Source organism: Portunus trituberculatus, chromosome 37, assembly GCF_017591435.1.
Source record: "Portunus trituberculatus isolate SZX2019 chromosome 37, ASM1759143v1, whole genome shotgun sequence".
Lineage (NCBI taxonomy): Eukaryota > Metazoa > Arthropoda > Malacostraca > Decapoda > Portunidae > Portunus > Portunus trituberculatus.
In genome coordinates this window covers 532,501-552,222 of record NC_059291.1, presented here as the reverse complement: position 1 = coordinate 552,222, position 19,722 = coordinate 532,501, and the positions used below count along the sequence as shown (strand labels likewise).

General features: G+C 39.7%; 1 protein-coding gene across 7 annotated transcripts in view; it reads right to left on the bottom strand.

Annotated features, from left to right (window-relative positions):
* Positions 1–1,352: 1,352 nt before the first annotated feature.
* LOC123514424 (ubiquitin-conjugating enzyme E2 R2-like) overlaps positions 1,353–19,722 on the bottom strand; it is a 28,750-nt gene continuing 10,380 nt past the window's right edge. For 2 of the 7 annotated variants that reach the window (XM_045272355.1, XM_045272360.1), the window contains exons 2-5: positions 11,916–12,092; positions 6,341–6,483; positions 4,581–4,774; positions 1,353–3,580 (exon numbers count right to left, since the gene is read on the bottom strand). In XM_045272355.1, the coding sequence (XP_045128290.1) occupies positions 3,537–3,580; positions 4,581–4,774; positions 6,341–6,483; positions 11,916–12,092 (558 nt within the window). In that variant the 3' untranslated portion in view covers positions 1,353–3,536. The remainder of the gene's footprint in view (positions 3,581–4,580; positions 4,775–6,340; positions 6,484–11,915; positions 12,093–19,722) is intronic. The other 5 variants (XM_045272356.1, XM_045272361.1, XM_045272359.1 and 2 more) reach the window with 3 other exon arrangements.

Here is a 19,722-nt window from a genome sequence, read left to right as displayed (position 1 = left end):
GTTATATATATATATATATATATATATATATATATATATATATATATATATATATATATATATATATATATATATATATATATATATATATATTATATATATATATATATATATATATATATATATATATATATATATATATATATATATTACAGGGTTCAAGCAGGGTTCATAGTGACCTGTCTCCATATCTACTTTTATCCAATTTTCCTTATATTTGTGCACACTTTCTAATGCTACAATCTCTTCACTCAATCTGTTTCAAATATCCACCGTTCTATGTGGAAAACTTAACTTTGCAAAGTGTTCATGGTATAGTGGCTATCATGTCTGTCTAACACACACTTAACTTTTCAATGTTCCTCAAACACTGAGTTTTGATGATCTTGGGAGTATCCTCCTGTTTGTTTATCTCCATCTTCCGTCAGTAGTATCAGATCTTGTCTATCTATCTTTCCCATACGGTTTACTAACTAGTACATCGTTATTAGATCTCTTTCCAGCCTATCCTTCAAAGTTGGTAGTTCCATTTCTACATTGGGAAGATCATTCATTTCTGGCACCATCTTTGAAGAGGTCCTCTGGATTCTTTCTAGCCTCTTATGTCCTTCTGTGTATGTAGGTATGTGAATTATCCTAAGATTGTTAGGGACTCACATGGAGCTTATCCACCTATATACGTACACAGCACACAACCTACAGTATACATAGTTGATTACAAATGAATTGAAAAAGCATTGTACAGACAAGATCAATGTCATTACTTATTCCATTATAGAAATTATGATTTTTTTTTTTTTTTTTTTAGAATTTCCCAATCAAATATTTTTTGCTTTTTTTACATGGACAATATTGACAGCATCCTCTTAAAACTTTCCATCATCTATGACAATTACACATAAAACATTTCCACTGTCCCTCAATATCAATGGGATTTTTTCCTCTTCATGCATCAACTAAGAGATAGGCTTTCATCAGGCATTATAAGCATTAGACTAGACTTCTCTCTATACATCAATTTTATTTTTGACACATCACAAATACTAGCTTTATTCAGGACTTTTAACCCATAACATCCAACTCATCCTTTGTTAATTGTGTCACATCATTTGGGTTGCCCATAGCTGACATTTCTCTTCACCTATGAACTTCAAGTACCTAGCTGGTAAGTTTTTTTTTTTTTTTTCAGGTTTGTATTTTTTTTTTTTTCACATATCTCACAAATGCTCTTAAATGTAGCATATCACCATTCACATGGCACAGATCTACCTTATCCCATTATGTCTACTGAACTACCACTACCCTTCTCTTATGGAAGTGTCTCAATGGGAAAGGAATTAATACTCAATGAGTTGTAACAATATTTTTATTACACTAAATGAAGCCTGCATCTCCTTAAATTACTTATCATACAAAAGTGCAGCAGTCTGTTTCCTGCTCAATACAGCATTTCACACCTCTTTGACTTTTGCTTCCAATAAAAATATCTGCACTAGGAACAAAATACGACAGGTAAATACTTAAATGCTTAATGCACAAATCAACGTGATGTTGCAACTTTAAAAATATCATACATACAAAGAATATTTTTTTGGACACTATACTACAAAGAATGCTATTAAAAATCAGTTTCTAATATATCAATTCAAGGATTTTTATGGTGCAAAAAGGTATACTTTGTGAGGTCATGTGCCAATATTGTTATGAACTCTACTAAAGGTAATACTTTCAACATCATAACTGAGAGAACACAACAGAGAAATGAGCAAATGTCCATTTACAGGCATTGAGCTGCTGAAATGTTGTAGGAGAACTGTCACTTTAAACTCATGTTGTTTCCTCATCATGGTAACATGCCTCATATCATTTGTTCACAGAAAAGGTGATTATAAATATGACAATGAGATATGTACAATGAATCTCCTGCAGTTAACCTCCTCCATTTATCTTTCAAGTCAACTCTTCCACATAGTCTCCCCTTGGGCAGCTTAGTTTGTGGAAAGTAAACTTCAAAGGGAGTCAATCAGAATTTACATTGTATACAAACAAAATTCCCAACACTCAGCATCTATGAAGGAAGCTCCAAGGTGGCCCAGAAAAGTGCCCATAAGGTGGTTGAGAAGTGGCCTAGGTGTTAGCTTAGCTTAACATGTGACCCACAGTGTGATATGCCCTCACTGTGTGGTTGGGTCATATTGAGGCCATGTAGCAGAAAGTAGGTATATATCTAAATTTGGATGGATTTATTATTTGTGAAGTGGGAAAAAAAATGACAGGGGGAGTCATACTTTGCAGCAAGAATTTTTAAGAAAGGAAATGGAGAATTTTTTGACATGGTATTAATGGCATACTTTCTCAGACATACACATTATCACTACTAGAAGTATTATCCTACACCACACACTGCTAACCTGAGTGTCCTCCTTCCTTACATTTTCTCACTGAAGCACTGTCAGGGAGGCAGGTCACCAAGCAACACAATGTCACATTCATCTCTACAGTCACTCTCTTGTCTTCCTACTATGTCATTTACATTTCCTTAATGCCAATACTTTGAAACTTTCAGTGGAGGCAATACATGTCTTCCATCAACAAAGTTGCAGTAATTGCACATTTTCTTTTACATTTCAGACCCCTTCTCATTACACAGGTAATCCATGAAACAACCATCAAATCATTTTTTTTGCAACTATTCCTCTCATAACTTCACATTACAAATTAATGATTTATCAGAAGATAAAATTGCAAAAATTAATTCACAGTATTGTTGCTACTGTTAGATCCAGAGTTCATAAACAGCTGGAGCAGTTTTAAGAGCATGTCAGGAACATCAGTCAGGTCCCACACATTTCACTTCATGGAACACCACAATGTGGAAAACAGTCATTTACCATGTGTTCTGAGGGAACCTGACTCTCCTCAGCTCTGTACAGTAGTCCAAGTTCTCGGCTGTACACCATAAATTTTCACCTATATGGAGCAAAGTCCCTTGTTGTGTGTAACCAAAAATTATGCATTTGGGAAGAGTCATTTCTAGTGACATTAAACCTTCAATTGTGGTGCAATGTCCTTGGTTGCGGATCATTGTGTAGGCTAATTTCTACTGTACTTGACCTCAGCTGAAAACAAAGTTCTTAGTCTAATGTGACACAGTCCAAACCAGCAAATTTAAGTCCTTAGCTGTATGGAACTAAACCTTCAGCAGAATGAGGTAAGTACTTCAACTGCTGCCAAATGTTTAGTTCTGAGAGCCTAGTCCTTAAAAGTATGGGGGCAAAGTCTTCAGCTGTGTGGGGCCAATAGTAGTAAGAGTGTGAGGGAAGCATGATGTATGGGAAGAGGAGCGGTGGAAGTTTCCACTAACCTTCCTCCTATATCACCACAGCACTTCAGGAGAAACTCAAGATCCATTTACATCATCAGCAACACCATGAACAAGTATACCATGAATGACTTATTTTCTGTCTTCTATTCCTTATGGACGTTTAAGCACTCGAGCCGGAAACCAGACGCCCTCCAATGCCACCGCCAGCCTATCACGACTCTCCATTTCCACTGTCGTCACCGTCATCAATTTCTGCTGCCATAGTGAAAGTGTATCAGCAAAGTCTCTATAAAGTCATGAAAGTTATATCAACTGAAAGCAACATATAACCATTGCAATATTCTAGGTAAGCAAAGTTCATAAAGGCAAGGAGTAACAGTCACTGAATCTGCATGCCTGACAGGTACACCAATGTTAAAAAAAATTCTATTTAGATATTAATGAAATATATCAACTCTGTATCTTTGTTTCATTAGATTATCCATACCTATCACTAACCATGATATACTTAATGGGGTTCTCAGCATTTTTTTTTTTAAGGGGATTAAGCACACATGAATAGTATATCTTCAAAAAAATCCATCCATTGACAAGCAACATGTTATGCAATATAGCTACCTGGTTTCTGAATTTCTATATACTGCTTTCAATTCCCCTTGCAACTATTACAAACAATGACATTGATCAAAACTTGGTACATATTACACCTAATTTCTCATATATGTGAATTATGTAAGAAATGCAAATTCTCTCATCAGCAAAAAAAAAAAAAAAAAAAAAAAAAAAAGACAATGGGAATGTTGAGAAAAGAGCAGCTCAACAACTTTTTGTTCACATTTTTTCATCAATGTAAATTGAAGTTTAAAACTTCTAATGACATGGAGCATTTCATTCAAGAGGTAAATTATATTTGTGTATTTTTCAAACAGTGAGGTCAGTATAGAAAAAAATCTAGTGAGGCAAAATTCTCATCTCCAAAGCCAGTGAGGCAAATTTCTGATCTTCTGTGAAGGTAAGCTTATTTACTGTAGAAATGGCAAGTCATTTCATAACCTACAATCTTCATTCAATTCTGTGTGTACTTTTTTTTATCATGAGGGATTCCATGATGTTAAGATGGCCTTTAAAAGCATGACTATGACTTTTAGTGTGTTCCATAAACTGAATAAACTTTGGTGCCCTTACAGGCAAACATATACAGTATAACATTGAAAAAAAGATATGTATGCACAATGACAAACGGAGAATGGCTAACCATTACCAGAAAGGTCCTCCTCCTCCTCTTCTTCATCGTCATCATCAATATCATAGTCGTCGTCATAGAAGTCGTACATGTCCACAGGTTCTGCATCAGGTTTAACCTTGGTTTTAATGCAGTAATCCTCCTGCGTGAGCGGCACCACCACTCCATCCCGCTCTGCCTCCACTCGTGACGACATCACTTGTTTCCTGCCGCCACACAAAAACACACTTATCAGTGACACACACAAATGCACACACAAATATCTTAAAATGGATAACAGACTACCTAACAGATACAGAAATGAGGACAATGATAAGAGACACCCCATTTAGCTGGAGCACAATCACTAATGGCAAACCACAGGGTTCAGTTACATAAATGTGTTTGCGGATGATGCAAAACTTTTGAAAGTAGTAAGGAACATCGAAGACTGTATTGAATTGCAGAAAGATATTAACAAGATCTGGAAGTAAAGTCAAGAGTGGAAATTAGAATTTAATACCAGGAAATGCCATGTAATGGGAAAGGGTAAAAGTAATAGAAGACCTACATGGGAATACAAAATGGAAGAAGAGATTATAATGAAAAGGAGTTAAGAAAAAGACCTGAGAGTGATTATACAAGACACCCTGACTCCAAAGACACATAAATGGATTATTTGCTTCAACAAACAGGACCCTAACTAACATCAGGATGGAATTTCACTACATGGACAAGAGTATGATGAAAACCTAGGCTAGAATATGGAGTAATGGTGTGGTCACCATGCAAACAGAAGGACATCAAGAAAATAGAAAGAATCCAAAAAAACACTACAAAGATGGTGCCAGAAATAAGGGATCTTCCTTATGAAGAAAGAATGAAGGAAATGGAACTACCATCTATGAAGGAAAGACAGGAAAGAGGAGATCTAATAACAATGTATACGTTAGTAAACCATATGGAAAAGATGATAGCCAAGACTTGGTATCCCTAACAGAGGATGGAGGTAGGCAAACAAGAGTACACTCCAAGAAGATCACAAAAAGTCAGTGTTCAAGCAACATTAAAAAGTTTTGTTTTCCACATAGGACAGAGGATATTTGGAACGGACTGAGTGAAGAGATTGTAGCAGCAGAAAGTGTGCACAAATTTAAGGAAAAGTTGAATAAATGTAGATATGGAGACAGGTCGCTAAGAGACCCACTCGAACCCTGTAATATATATTTAGGTACAACTAGGTGAATAAACACACACACACACACACACACACACACACACACACACACACACACACACACACACACACACACACACAAACGCATCAACAATGATAAACAGCAATAAATTCACATGCATTAGTGACACACACAAACCTAACAATGACACATATGTCAACATACATTGGAAGAGAGAAAGGTTCTCTTGATATAAAATGGAAAAATAAATCTGAATACATTACAATAAATAGATACAGCAAATGGACTAATAAAAACATTAGATACAAATATAAACAAAAATAAAATTTAATAGCAAAAAGAAATTTAGCTTTTAGCTTCCTAAATAAAACCACTGAAGAGTTGGAAACAAGAGCTGATGTAACAAGATACAACTAAAAGTTCAAACTAAACTCAATTAAATAAACAAAGACAGTGTGACTTTAACTGTTAGAACTATAAAATCATATTGAGATTATCTAAACAAATAAAATAATGCAGTTTATCTCAACTTAATCTTTTGTACACATATATGCAAAAACATCCTCACCACTCACATCTCGTCTAAATACCAACCTTATGATGTTCTCGTATTCTTTGTCCTTTCCTTTGGAGTCTCGCCAGCGCCTGTACATGACTGAGGCATCCACATTGGCCGGAGAATATGTGTTGGGTTCATTCAGCAGCGAAATCACCGAGAGCAACACTGTGCGAACATTCTGAAATGAGGACGAGGTATTTATTTGTGCCCCAATTCTCTTTGTACCAACTCATCTACTCATCCTTGTGTGTGTGTGTGTGTGTGTGTGTGTGTGTGTGTGTGTGTGTGTGTGTGTGTGTGTGTGTGTGTGTGTGTGTGTGTGTGTGTGTGTGTCACACATGTTATTCTCATCCAAGCATGATAATCGGTGAAAACTATGCATGCACTTCATGCTCCGCAGCTCCAGTGATTTTGTGTAATCTTAATTATGTAAATACTTTTAAGACAGAGTTGAAGAAACCTGAAGATGGTTTCACTTTCTATACAATAAATTTGACAACTTATTACTTATATGTATAGAAAACAAAGAATGATTGACCTGAGGATTCTAACAATACCTTTTCATGACAAAATGCTAATCTATCATTAGTAACTCATAGTTAGAACATTTCTACTAGTTACACAATGTTACTAAACTTGTTCCTAGATGAATGTCTGGCATACTTGAAGGACACAAAATAAGTCTTCTAATTGAGGAATGTGACACTAACAAAATAAAATACCTGGGTCTGCAGAATGATGAACTGTATGTTTACTTGAAAGGCTAAAAGCTTTGTTTCATCAGCTCTCATCTTTTGGCTGACCTTCATGATATTCACATTCCAGTGCACTGTCAGATCTCCTGTATCATCTACCGTTATTTCCAAGGTTACAGCACATCTAACTGCATTCCTTCTCTCTTCCATGGACTTGCTGATTTTCTATTTGCTCTCAACCATATTCTGTCAATCTCACAAAGGCAGAGTTTAACTATCATCTCTACTGTTTCATTCCTTTCACTGGTAAACTTTTTTAGGTCTCAGCCCGTTTTTTTTTTTTTTTTTTTTTTCCTCTATACACTTTCAACAGTTTCAAGAGAGGAATACGAAAATGCCTGCAGAACTAAACTGACTAACATTTTTTAATTCCATGCTGGTAACACAAAGTTACAGGCAGGCAATGAGGTATCTTAGGTAGCATTAGAGAGGTGTGGTCCATAGATAAGAGGGAGGGATGACAGGACAGGTATCCCACAATCAGGGCATCTTAGGAATAAATCCAAGTCTGAAGTCCCATGAACATGGCATTAGTCTAAGTGTTAATGATACTGATACTGCTGCTGTGAAGAAGGGTACTGTGTAACAGTAAAATTTGGAGTGGCTGCATGGTCACTAATTCTAAGGCTTGAGATATGGAAGTGACAAGAGACTTCACCTCCCTACATGAAGATCATTTCCTCCTTGATATACCATCCTCTTTCCTCATAAACATAAATTTCCACAAAAGCAGCACTAGTGTCAGGGGTCTTGACATGAAGAACTACACATAAATAACTGCATAATGAATACTGAATTCAAAGTTGAGTCTTATCTTCCTGGTAACATATCAGTGTTTATGTTCCAATATGGATTGGTGCAAAGAAATGGTGTGCAAGGCGAATGGAAGAGTGCAGACATGCTGGCAGTCTCTCTGTATGGAAACCTTGAGATCACTTACAGAAAATTTCTTACAAGACATGAGGCACTTATGAATTGCTTGATATGTGGAAAAGAGAGAGAGAGAGAGAGAGAGAGAGAGAGAGAGAGAGAGAGAGAGAGAGAGAGAGAGAGAGAGAGAGAGAGAGAGAGAGAGAGAGAGAGAGAGAGAGAGAGAGAGAAGTAACAGAATCTGCATCAAAGATGGAAACAATGAGGAAAATCTAAGTGCACTTGTGAGCAGTGCTGAAGACAAAATACACACATACATGCAGATAAAAAAGGGATACAGTACCAACAAAATTTTTAGGGAAAATCACAAGAATGAAAGACTGAGAAGAAGAGTTATCAAAGAACAAGCAAGGGTGAATGACAAAATCTTGGGAGGAGAAAGTGATACAAATGAAAGTTGGAATGTCACACAAAGCATAAAGTAAGATAATGATAAATAACACAGGACAAGACGGTTGTGTAAGAATATCATGCAAGGCACACTAACAGCTAGACTTGCAGATTATGCAAGGAAAAATGTTGAAGAAGTGAATGTTAAAATATTAATACATAAGTGAAAAAGGAATAACTGGTATGATGGACACATTCTAGTCAAGCAAAACACCCACGCCACCACACAACAGTTCATGAGGAACCCTTTTTACAGCTACACAACTTTCTCCTTAATCACTTACAACCTTTCAACACTTAAAATTCATGCAACAGTCTTTATGGCCTAAATAAGATGAAAGTAAACTCTTATCCTCCTTTTTTTTTTCTGTATACAATGTCCTAGAACTGAATGTTAACAAGGACAACCATAGATGTCTCATGGTTAAGAAAAAATTCCTGGAAGCAGCTAAAAAGTTGCTTCTAAGTAGAAACTCACGAGAACTCATTGATAACCTTAGTTACCACACAACAGGAAGGAAAGGAATAGAGGATGTTGCACAGTTAAGAAAGAAGGTACACCATCTAGCTTTTCCTGGAGAACGTGATGACATACTATATATTCAAAACAAGCTAGTGAGGAACACAATAGGAAGGAAATGAATGTTTAAGAGTAACTGAAGATACATCAAGTATGATGAGTGTTTTTGAGACAGTCACTCCATGACATCATGCACTGAAATGGAGCAGCCTTCAGTATAATACACATGAACGAGCAAAAAATGAAACCTACTGAAGCATGAAGCATTGTTTCTAACTATCCTTGTACAATCCATAAAATGTTCTTAAAAATTATTAGAAACAACATGAATACTCTTAAAGTGTGTGGAAGAATAAAATGTTGAAAGTCTACAGCAATGAGTAGTTAGTGTATCTGAAAGGGTCCACACCAGCCCATACCATTCTTCTGGTTGGGCATGGAAATTACTGTAATCATGCAATTAGTAAAAGGATTCATTAAAATATCCAATAGAAATTTTCAAGTCACAAAACAAATGTGATACTATTATAAAGAGAAAAAATATCTGCATTAATCTTTACCTGACTCATAAATGGACATTGTAAAAAAGATGCCAAGATGAATGCATCAAATGAAGAAAAAATTACCAGAGGAGAGAGAAAGCACTTGACACTTGACACACTAAAATATTTCCCTTAACAGGAGCACTGACATTTTCAAATAGTTGTAATGAGATAAGGTACAACCAAACAACCTCCAAGAGCTTATGGAACAAACAGGAAAAGACCTAGACAGGAAATTTGAGCTTTGACAAGTTGGACTTTGTATACTGTTGCAGCTACTTATGTGGTCTACACACACACACACACACACACACACACACACACACACACACACACACACACATCTTATCCTAGTTTGGTCTTCACTGCTCTGTGTGTGTGTGTGTGTGTGTGTGTGTGTGTGTGTGTGTGTGTGTGTGTGTGTGTGTGTGTTCAGTTTGCCCAGCTGACTCACTGTTTGTATCCAGAGTGTGTGTATGATGTTATTTATCACCAAGATGAGGGATAGTGCGAGTAATTTTTTTTTCACCTCGGTCGTCTGCTGGTCACCCAGCCATTACGGAGCGAGCTCAGAGCTCATAAACCGATCTTCAGTTAGGACTGAGACCACAACACACACAACATACACCGGGAAAGCGAGGCCACAACCCCTTGAGTTACATCCCGTACCTATTTACTGCTAGGTGAACAGGGGCCACACATTAAGAGGCTTGCCCATTTGCTTTGCCACTTTCCAGGACTCGAATTGTGAGTTGAGCGTGCTAACCACTACACTATGCGATGTGTGTGTGTGTGTGTGTGTGTGTGTGTGTGTGTGTGTGTGTGTGTGTGTGTGTGTGTGTGTGTGTGTGTAATTCACCTCGGTCGCCTACTGGTCACCCAGCCATTCTTCCCCATTACGGAGCGAGCTCAGAGCTCATAGACCAATCTTCGGGTAGGACTGAGACCACATCAACACACAACACACACCGGGAAAGCGAGGCCACAACCCCTCCAGTTACATCCCGTATCTATTTACTGCTAGGTGAACAGGGGCCACACATTAAGAGGCTTGCCCATTTGCCTCGCCGGGACTTGAACCCAGCCCTCTCGATTGTGAGTCGAGCGTGCTAACCACTACACTACGCGGTGTGTGTGTGTGTGTGTGTGGAGAGAGAGAGAGAGAGAGAGAGAGAGAGAGAGAGAGAGAGAGAGAGAGAGAGAGAGAGAGAGAGAGAGAGAGAGAGAGAGAGAGGTGATATCCTGTCTATCTTGCCTTGCTCTTGCACTCGGATATCAAGAAACCCTGGCTTTGGACTTTGATCATTATAAGAATAAGACTCCACTGGCAGCTTGTTATCGCTCACTGGTGCACAAGCCACCCTACCCAGTCTTGGTTATGCCCTAAATCATTCCATCCAGAGAGAAAGAAAAAAAAAAAAAAAAAGAAAAGGGGCAAAGGTTTCCTAGTGGGTGAGGTTTTAGATAGGAGGTACCCCAAAAAGTATCCCCTTTAGCCCATAAATTCCCGTGAAAAGCCCACATGGTATAAATAAAAAATAAATAAATAGGTGGAAAAAACAACATGAAAATGAAGTACCCATCAACACAATTTTAACACTAATTAGTAATACAATTTTTAAGTCGTTTACCAATCTTCACATCTGATAACTTCCAACACACAGGAAAGAGACTGATAGCAAGTAATCACTCCAATAGTTCACTTCCAAATCCAATACAGGCCCAGTCAAGTTTTAATCCATGGCCTGTTGCTGTGGCACCTACATCCTATCAGTCAATTGGTCCATAACAATGCTACACAAAGCCACTCCTACCTTACCCTTAAGACCTATTGATGCTAGGAACTGTACCTCTCTCTCTCTCTCTCTCTCTCTCTCTCTCTCTCTCATCAAAAACAACACATTCTCAGCAATCAATGCTACAAGAGGGTGGACTATGCACTTCTCTATCAATGGTCTGTCTCCTTCTAAACAACACTGTCCCAAAGTAAATACTAGATGCCAGAGGGTGGACTGTGCACCTCTCTATCACTAGTTCATGCCTCCTTGTAAACAACATATTCCCAAGCCAAATAATGAAGGAGTGGTTAGCTTACGTCAACCGAGAAAAAAATGAAGGCAAAATGCTTATCTCCTTGACACTGTGATGCTATTAATAAATGAAGCACAGCTAATGGCCTTGTATCCTATCATGAGAGAGAGAGAGAGAGAGAGAGAGAGAAAGACTATGTGGGGATTCAGCAGGACTCTGTGAGGATTCAGTGTATGTAAGGGTATTCACAGTTCAGTGTTTATATAGAGGATTCAGAACGTATGGAAGTAATTCATTAAAGGTGTTGCATGATTGTGTAAAGGATTCAACACCGGTGTGGGAAATTCAGTACCTATTGAATTAAGAAGACTACGAGGTATTCATTAAACAAGAGCTCTGTTGGTGAAGTGACAATATCCCCAACAAGAGCAAGCGCCAGTACCTGAGTGGGATTCCAGCGTTCGCAGGGCAACTCGCCGCTCTGAGGATCATCGACGGGCGGGTGCAGGATGGAGATGCACAAATCGCCATTCTCGTACACGTTGGGGTGCCAGACCTTGGTGAGGAAGCGGACGGAAGGCGGGGAGTAGGGATAATCCGGCGGGAATTTGACATGTGCCTGCAATCGATGAAAAAAGCGCGAGTCAGTGAAAGAGTAGGATGTCTTAAGGATATCTATTAGGTAAAGGGATGATGATATGACGCGTGCCTGTAACCAAGAAGAATGAGTCAGTGGACCTTTATGTGTTAGGGGAGTTAAAGGTTATACAGAAAATCATGTTGCTTGGTATCATGAAGAGTAAGTTTTGTGTCACTTATGCACAAGCTTATCGTTATCATGTTTATCCTGCTTAGAGAGAGAGAGAGAGAGAGAGAGAGAGAGAGAGAGAGAGAGAGAGAATTTAGACAAGTGTCCATAAACTGGGTAGAAAAGCGAGTGGTGTGCGAAGGAGAACACGTGTGAGAGTGTTAGTGGGTGACTGGGTGTGTCGGCAATGGCATTCTATTGCACTGCTTGTTGTCAATGTCTTACTGCCGCCGTGGCTAAGCAGGGCGGGGATGAGAGCTTTCGTCTCGCCCTGATAACTAAGGTAAACACAGTCTTGCAGTAATTCTCTCTCTCTCTCTCTCTCTGTGTGTGTGTGTGTGTGTGTGTGTGTGTGTGTTAGGTATTTAGGTGCAGGAAACAAAGAAGTGTTTGGTCACATAACACTTTTCCTTGTATTGATGTCAGCTGCGCATTTTAATAATTCTGTCCATATACGTAAGAACCAGGCTGCAACATCCCTTCATACAAAGCCTTCACTGATGAGGATGTTTCTTGTCCCCACCTCTCTCTCTCTCTCTCTCTCTCTCTCTCTCCATACAGCGCGCAAGGAATATAGTGGTAGTTCTGTTTCAATCTAGTCTCTCCACTGCAGTACGCATATCATTCACTTCAGTACTACACAGCTTCCAAATTTCACAAAAGCACCACCACAACCACCACCACCAGTCGTTAACATCTAGATCTAGACTAATGACTAAAATCCTTCCGTGACATCCGATAGTTAGCCACGGCGATGTTACTACTACTACTACTACTACTACTACTACTACTACTACTACTACTACTACTACTACTTCTACTGATATATACTACGCGATATTACTACTACTACTACTACTAAAGCGATGCTACTACTACTACTACTACTACTACCAATAATACAACTAAGAATAAAGATGAGGAGGAGGAGGAGGAGGAGCAACAACATGCATTAACAAATAACAAACTTATGAAGCAAAAAATAAAGAAATAGAGAAAAGGAAATGAAAGAGAAGACACGCTTTACTACGTAGTGAATGAGTATACAAGGCTGTTCATGGAACACCCACTTGTCTCCCTTCCTTCCTCCCTCCCTCCCTCCACGTGGATCAGCTGCTCGGTATCACTTCACCCTCCCTTAGACATGTGACGCTGGCTCGACACAACAGCTGACTCAAAACTGCCCACTTCTCCCTCAATCTTATAATAATAATAATAATAATAATAATAATAATAATAATAAAATGAGATCAGAAGTCAATTGTGCAGTCTGATGACAAGCCTACCACAGGCAAGTAGAGAGTTGGTTTCTGAACATCCCGCGTGGTACATAACAGTGTGCGGTATCACTATGCAGCTCCCGTAGTTAAGATTCTAGCAACAGTAGCCAGCCATGTTATCATTTCAGCATCGATACTGACGAACTATTCCGTACGTTACAACATTTTCAAGAATTGTAAAATATCACCAGTCAAATGTAAAGCCAGAAATGCCTCTTGAATCCCGGTGACTTTCCTCACTCCCACACTCCGGTCGATGCGTAACGCCAAGCACAAACTCTATAACACAGTGTAGTGTACATTTTATCACCACGCAGGCACGCAATCCCCTTCCATCCTCTCACCGAGCCACCACCCCCACCACCACCGTGACCTGAGGAAACGCCACACAGCATGACGGGTAAGGAAGGAAGTGTGACACCTGCTCGTGACGCAAGCACACACGGATGTGGTGTGCAGTCACGGGCTGGCTGGCTGGCTGGCGAGCGACGGGTCAAGAATCGTGTTCCCTCTACACCCACACTCAACACGCAAGCACCAGGCCCACCACGCAGGACACGTCTTGCCAAACATGGATTCCAGGAAGAATATATTAGGAGTGTAGAATAAATCATGATCAGACGGGAAATCAAAAGAAAAAATAAGGCTTAGAATGAGTTAAGGTAAGCCAAGGCACGCGGATACGGAAATCGCACAGCCTAGCGGTAAGCAAGGCGAAGGGGGCAAGATAGGTCACCTTAACTTAATGACTTGACTTTTAGTATTCCGGAAGTAACAATGCCACACGGGAGCAGAGGGTGACGTAACGATAGGGCCACCTGGATTAAGAAGAAACTGACGCACAAAGCAATACAAGAACGAACACCACAGTTGAGAGAGAGAGAGAGAGAGAGAGAGAGAGAGAGAGAGAGAGAGAGAGAGAGAGAGAGAGAGAGAGAGAGAGAGAGAGTGAGTGAGTGAGTGAGTGAGTGAGTGTGTGTGTGTGTGTGTGTGTGTGTGTGTGTGTGTGTGTGTGTGTGTGTGTGTGTGTGTGTGTGTGTGTGTGCGCGCGCGCGCATGCGTGTGAGTTCCACTACACGGTACCTAAAATGATGACATATAATAATAATTGAAGTATTGAGCAATGTTCATTCGTGTTATAACTTTGTCTTTCTCTCCGTCACACACACACACACACACACACACACACACACACACACACACACACACTAGGGACTTTCACTTCCACGTTCTGTTGGCGCCATCACGCCTGCGGCCAGGGGAAACAGACAAATGGAAAGTGTGTGTGTGTGTGTGTGTAATAAGTCTCTATCACTCAAACCTCCTGTGTTCACTGTGGTGGCTTTGATAAGAGCTGTACTGTTGGAAAATTTGAGAGATTAAGCATTGATACAAGATCCACATCTGGAACGGTTTCCCCACGCCACACAGGCACCCGCACACTTATATTTCACTGAGAGAGAGAGAGAGAGAGAGAGAGAGAGAGAGAGAGAGAGAGAGAGAGAGAGAGAGATTCATTTCCTAATTTTTTGGTACATGAAAGTTTGTAGAATAGAATAACCACTTTTTACACTGGACCCACCTACGATTCGAAATGAGCTTCTTGAAAGTAGCACAACTTAGAACTAAACCTGGTCAATCAACAAGAGCTCACTTCAATACTGAGACAAATTTTTACCTTGAGATTTGTGTACGACTGGAGCATTTTATTGACATTAGGAAGAGTCTATGGAGGTCAGAAGATTAATGGCCAGTCTTCACTATTTTAATCCCCCACATAAGTTTCTGCAGCTGAATAAAATCACCAAATAGTAAGCAGAATTAATAAGGAAACGTGCCATAGTACTGAAGGGGTTAACTTGTATTGGGACGGTGAGAATTAACCCTCTAAATAGGTATATCATTTTTAACCATAAATGTAACGGGAGGAATACTAGGAAATGACTCTCTCCACACCTAGATTTGTAATGTCTTAAATAGTTTTATAGGAAAGAATTAACAAGTATGTTACTGCTCTCTCTCTCTCTCTCTCTCTCTCTCTCTCTCTCTCTCTCTCTTCACGGTGTTCTGGCTGGTAACAAAGACCAGCCATAGCGGTGCAGTTGAGTAATACTTTCTAGTACAGTTTTCATAAAGTCTCCCTCTTAGTGCCCATTGTGCACCACGAAAAGAAGACGATTTTTTTCTTCCTATCATATCTTCGTAAATCAACACTTTCTTTTATATATGAGGGAAAAAAATAAACTGGCTAAGAGCAACAAGAACAGTAAAAAAAATTAATAAGGGAGTAAAAAAAAATAATAATAATAACAACAATAATAATAATAATAATAATAATAATAAGGGGTGCTTAGAACGCCCGTCCCCGTACAGGTTAGTCAAAAGGTAAGGGAGAAAAACAGCCTACGTATCTTTCCTTCTACCACTGCAGGAGGGAACTTTCGGTTAAAATAATGTGGATAACACGTATACTAATTATTCACTACCATCTCTTTATTGGACGGTGGGGGGAGGGGAGGGGTTGACTTAGCTCAGGTGGTTTGGTGTCTTAGTTTACATTTGGTTACCTGAGATACTCTAACCTAATCAAACTTTGTCTAGGCTAACTTTCTCTCCACTTCAGAAGGTAGCTAAGGTTACTGATCACGAGAGAGAGAGAGAGAGAGAGAGAGAGAGAGAGAGAGAGAGAGAGAGAGAGAGAGAGAGAGAGAGAGAGAGAGAGAGAGAGAGAGAGAGAGAGAGAGAGAGAGAGAGAGAGAGAGAGAGTAAAAAGTATAAATCTCGTGATATTTTGCCTCGTATTGTTAAAAACCACCTTGTTCTCTCACAAAGATTACTTCCAAAGGCCACAGAAATGACAAGTTACGCTTCTCACGACTTCTAGTTTTTGTTTTGTTTTTTTCAAACCCAATACAACACCTTTAAAAACTCAAATAACATTCACGAGAGCCCTTTTAAAAAACCTACACAAACTCTTGAAAGCATTAACAAGTGTAACAATAGCCCTGAAAACCTTAATAACTTCTACTATAACCCTTTAAAATTGAGATCAGACAGCTAACACTACAAAAGCTTACCTCACTCTTACCGATCCTTCATATCAGCTAACACCAATTATGACAGGAGTATACATCAGACTACACCTGTTCTCTTTAATCAACTGTATTCAAAACCTTCCCTGTTTGTTTTGGCAGGTGAGCACGTGAACGGAGCGACTGAAGCCTTTGAATAGCAAGTGACATAGGTTCACTGTGATAAATAACCGGTCTTTAAAATGCTCATTGCCTTCACGGTTGGGAGCGGAAATTCTCTGGACAAAAGCAAAAGAAACAGTCGGCTGAGAGAGAGAGAGAGAGAGAGAGAGAGAGAGAGAGAGAGAGAGAGTCAATCTACGAGTATCTGTGCCCGAGACATAATCTTTGACTGAACACCGTCATCACTCTTTTATCAACATAACAGGACAGCTATCACTCCTACTCTAAGATAAGAATATATAATACAAAGAGCCATTAATCCTTTGACTGCTAGGGCTTCCCATGATCCTTAATAACATGTTCTAGTGCAGGCCGTAAGGTACTTCCCACAGGCAGTAATACGAGTACACCAAGATTTGAGATTCAGTGTCCTTGATTGAAGTTCAGCTTTATCAAAGTCGAAGAGTATTCTAATGAAATGAAAGGCACCAGTCACAGTTATTGAAAAGAGTGAGTCATTCAGTTTCAGCGAAAGCTATTAACCCCTTCACTACTGGGACATTTTTACCTTGAGATTTGTGAACGATTAGACCATTTTATTGACATTAGGAAGAGTCTATGGAGGTCAGAAGATTAATGGCCACAGTCTTCACTATTTTACTCCCCCCACATGAGTTTCTGAAGCTAAAAATCACCAAATAGTAAGCAAAATGAATATGGAAAATACGTCATGGTACTCAAGGGGTTAAGATATTTTGTAATCGCTCATTAGTATGGAAGTACTCATTGTCTTTTAAAACATTGCGAACAGTCGAGTATATACTGGAAAACCGGATGTGCAGGACTCACTTGACACACATACACTGATAAAGACACGTTCTTCACCAGCAACTGCTTATCAAACTTGTCGCGTGGTTACAAAACAGCACGACCTTGAGCTAACAATAACAACCCTCGAAATGAACCAAGGCACCAAAGTAACGACCTCGAGAAGACGCTATAAGCATTAATGAGGCTCTAAGAATGACTGACTAGATGGTGTGGCAGCTGCGTGCGCCGTGACTAGGTTACAAGCATGTCGTAATCCGGAGCACCGCCGTAGGGGACTCACTGTCGACCTCGCAGAAGGCAACAGGAAGGCTTTTGGGTGCCACTTTCACCCGTGGGAGGCCTTGGGAAATGGGGTTTGCGGAAGGGGCTTGTGAGAATGGGGGAGCTTTGGGAGTGGGAGGAGATAGGCACCCAGTGTTGCTTCCCGTTTCATTGCACTTCCTTGTCCTCCTTCCTCCTTCCTCCTTCCTCGCCCTCCCTCCGCCCTTGCCACGTGCTTAGCTACCTACCTGCCTACCTCAAGATTTACTATCGGTGAATGAATGACTCCCAACCCAGCGTGAGGAACGAGATGGCTTGTGGCTAGACAGGAGAGATGGACACACACACACATTAATACATACACACACACACACACACACACACACACACACACACACACACACACACACAGGAAGTTAAGGAGCCAAAACAAAAAGTGAACAGTTTCAGAAACCTGACAAAGGAAGAAATATTTAACAGATTACCCGCTATCCTTGAAACACTGAAGGGAAGAGACATGAGAGATGTGATGGTGATGGAAAGGATGATGAAGAAGGAGGTGGAAGTGTCTGATGGTGATCAGATGTGTGATAGCACAGGGAAAAGAGAAAGATCGCGGTAAGGAACTAAGAAAAAAACAAGATAACTGAAGGATATCAAGGAATACAGCTTTCCCTACTGATAATATAAGGAGTGGCCTCGAGAGAGGAGATAGTCCAAGACCAAAATATTCATGAATTCAGTCAAACTCGATAATGGGAGATAAGGGAAGCAGGACTTCACCAACGCAGCTCACTTCCTGTATCTGACACACACACACACACACACACACACACACACACACACACACACACACACACACACTATTATACATTTCATGATAAGTAATTGTTTTATAAAAGTAAGAATCGTAATTATCCACCGATTAAACAAATTGTTAATGAGTGTGTGTGTGTGTGTGTGTGTGTGTGTGTGTGTGTGTGTGTGTGTGTGTGTGTGTGTTGAGTGGCCATTTCGTTTCTGATATTGACTCATTATACAAATTCATCCACGATTATCTTATTCATTTTAAGAATTTTAACACCAATTACATGCACGCAAACATTAAAATCTAAAAAAATCTAAAATAAATAAATAAATAAATAAATAAATATATATATATATATATATATATATATATATATATATATAAATAGATAAATAAAAGTAATTGCCACATCAAACACTAGAACTTTCATATTGCATCACTATTGAGGAGAGAGAGAGAGAGAGAGAGAGAGAGAGAGAGAGAGAGAGAGAGAGAGAGAGAGAGAGAGAGAGAGAGAGAAACTTCCCCAATACTCAATATCATGAAGAAATAACACGTTTTCATTGACTCGGATCATTTCTTGTCCGTACCCCGAGATACCTGTTGGGGGAGAGTAGTGGTGGTGGTGGTGGTGGTACTCGCAGTGTTTCCTGTGGTAAACTGTGTCGCCTTTGTTTTTCGCCCTTTGTCTATCTATGGCAGCGCGCGTCGGATGCTGCAAATAATAAACAATAACAATACGTTTGCTCTACGACAACAGTGTAGTGGTGGTGGTGGCGTGATAGCGAGTGGAAGTAATCGTGATTTTGATACTGTTGGCGGTGTTGGAGAGGAGGAGGAGGGGATGACGAGGAGGAGGAGGGGAAGACGAGGAGGAGGAGGTGGCGATGAGATACACCTCCTCTGTGACTGCTCATACAAAGACCTTGAGAGAGAGAGAGAGAGAGAGAGAGAGAGAGAGAGAGAGAGAGAGAGACTAATGTTGTGCAGGTTGCGTTGGCAGGTTCTGTGCTGATGTGGCGTGGATGGGAGGCTGGCTTGCAAGTAGTAGATGTGTATGTGTCTGT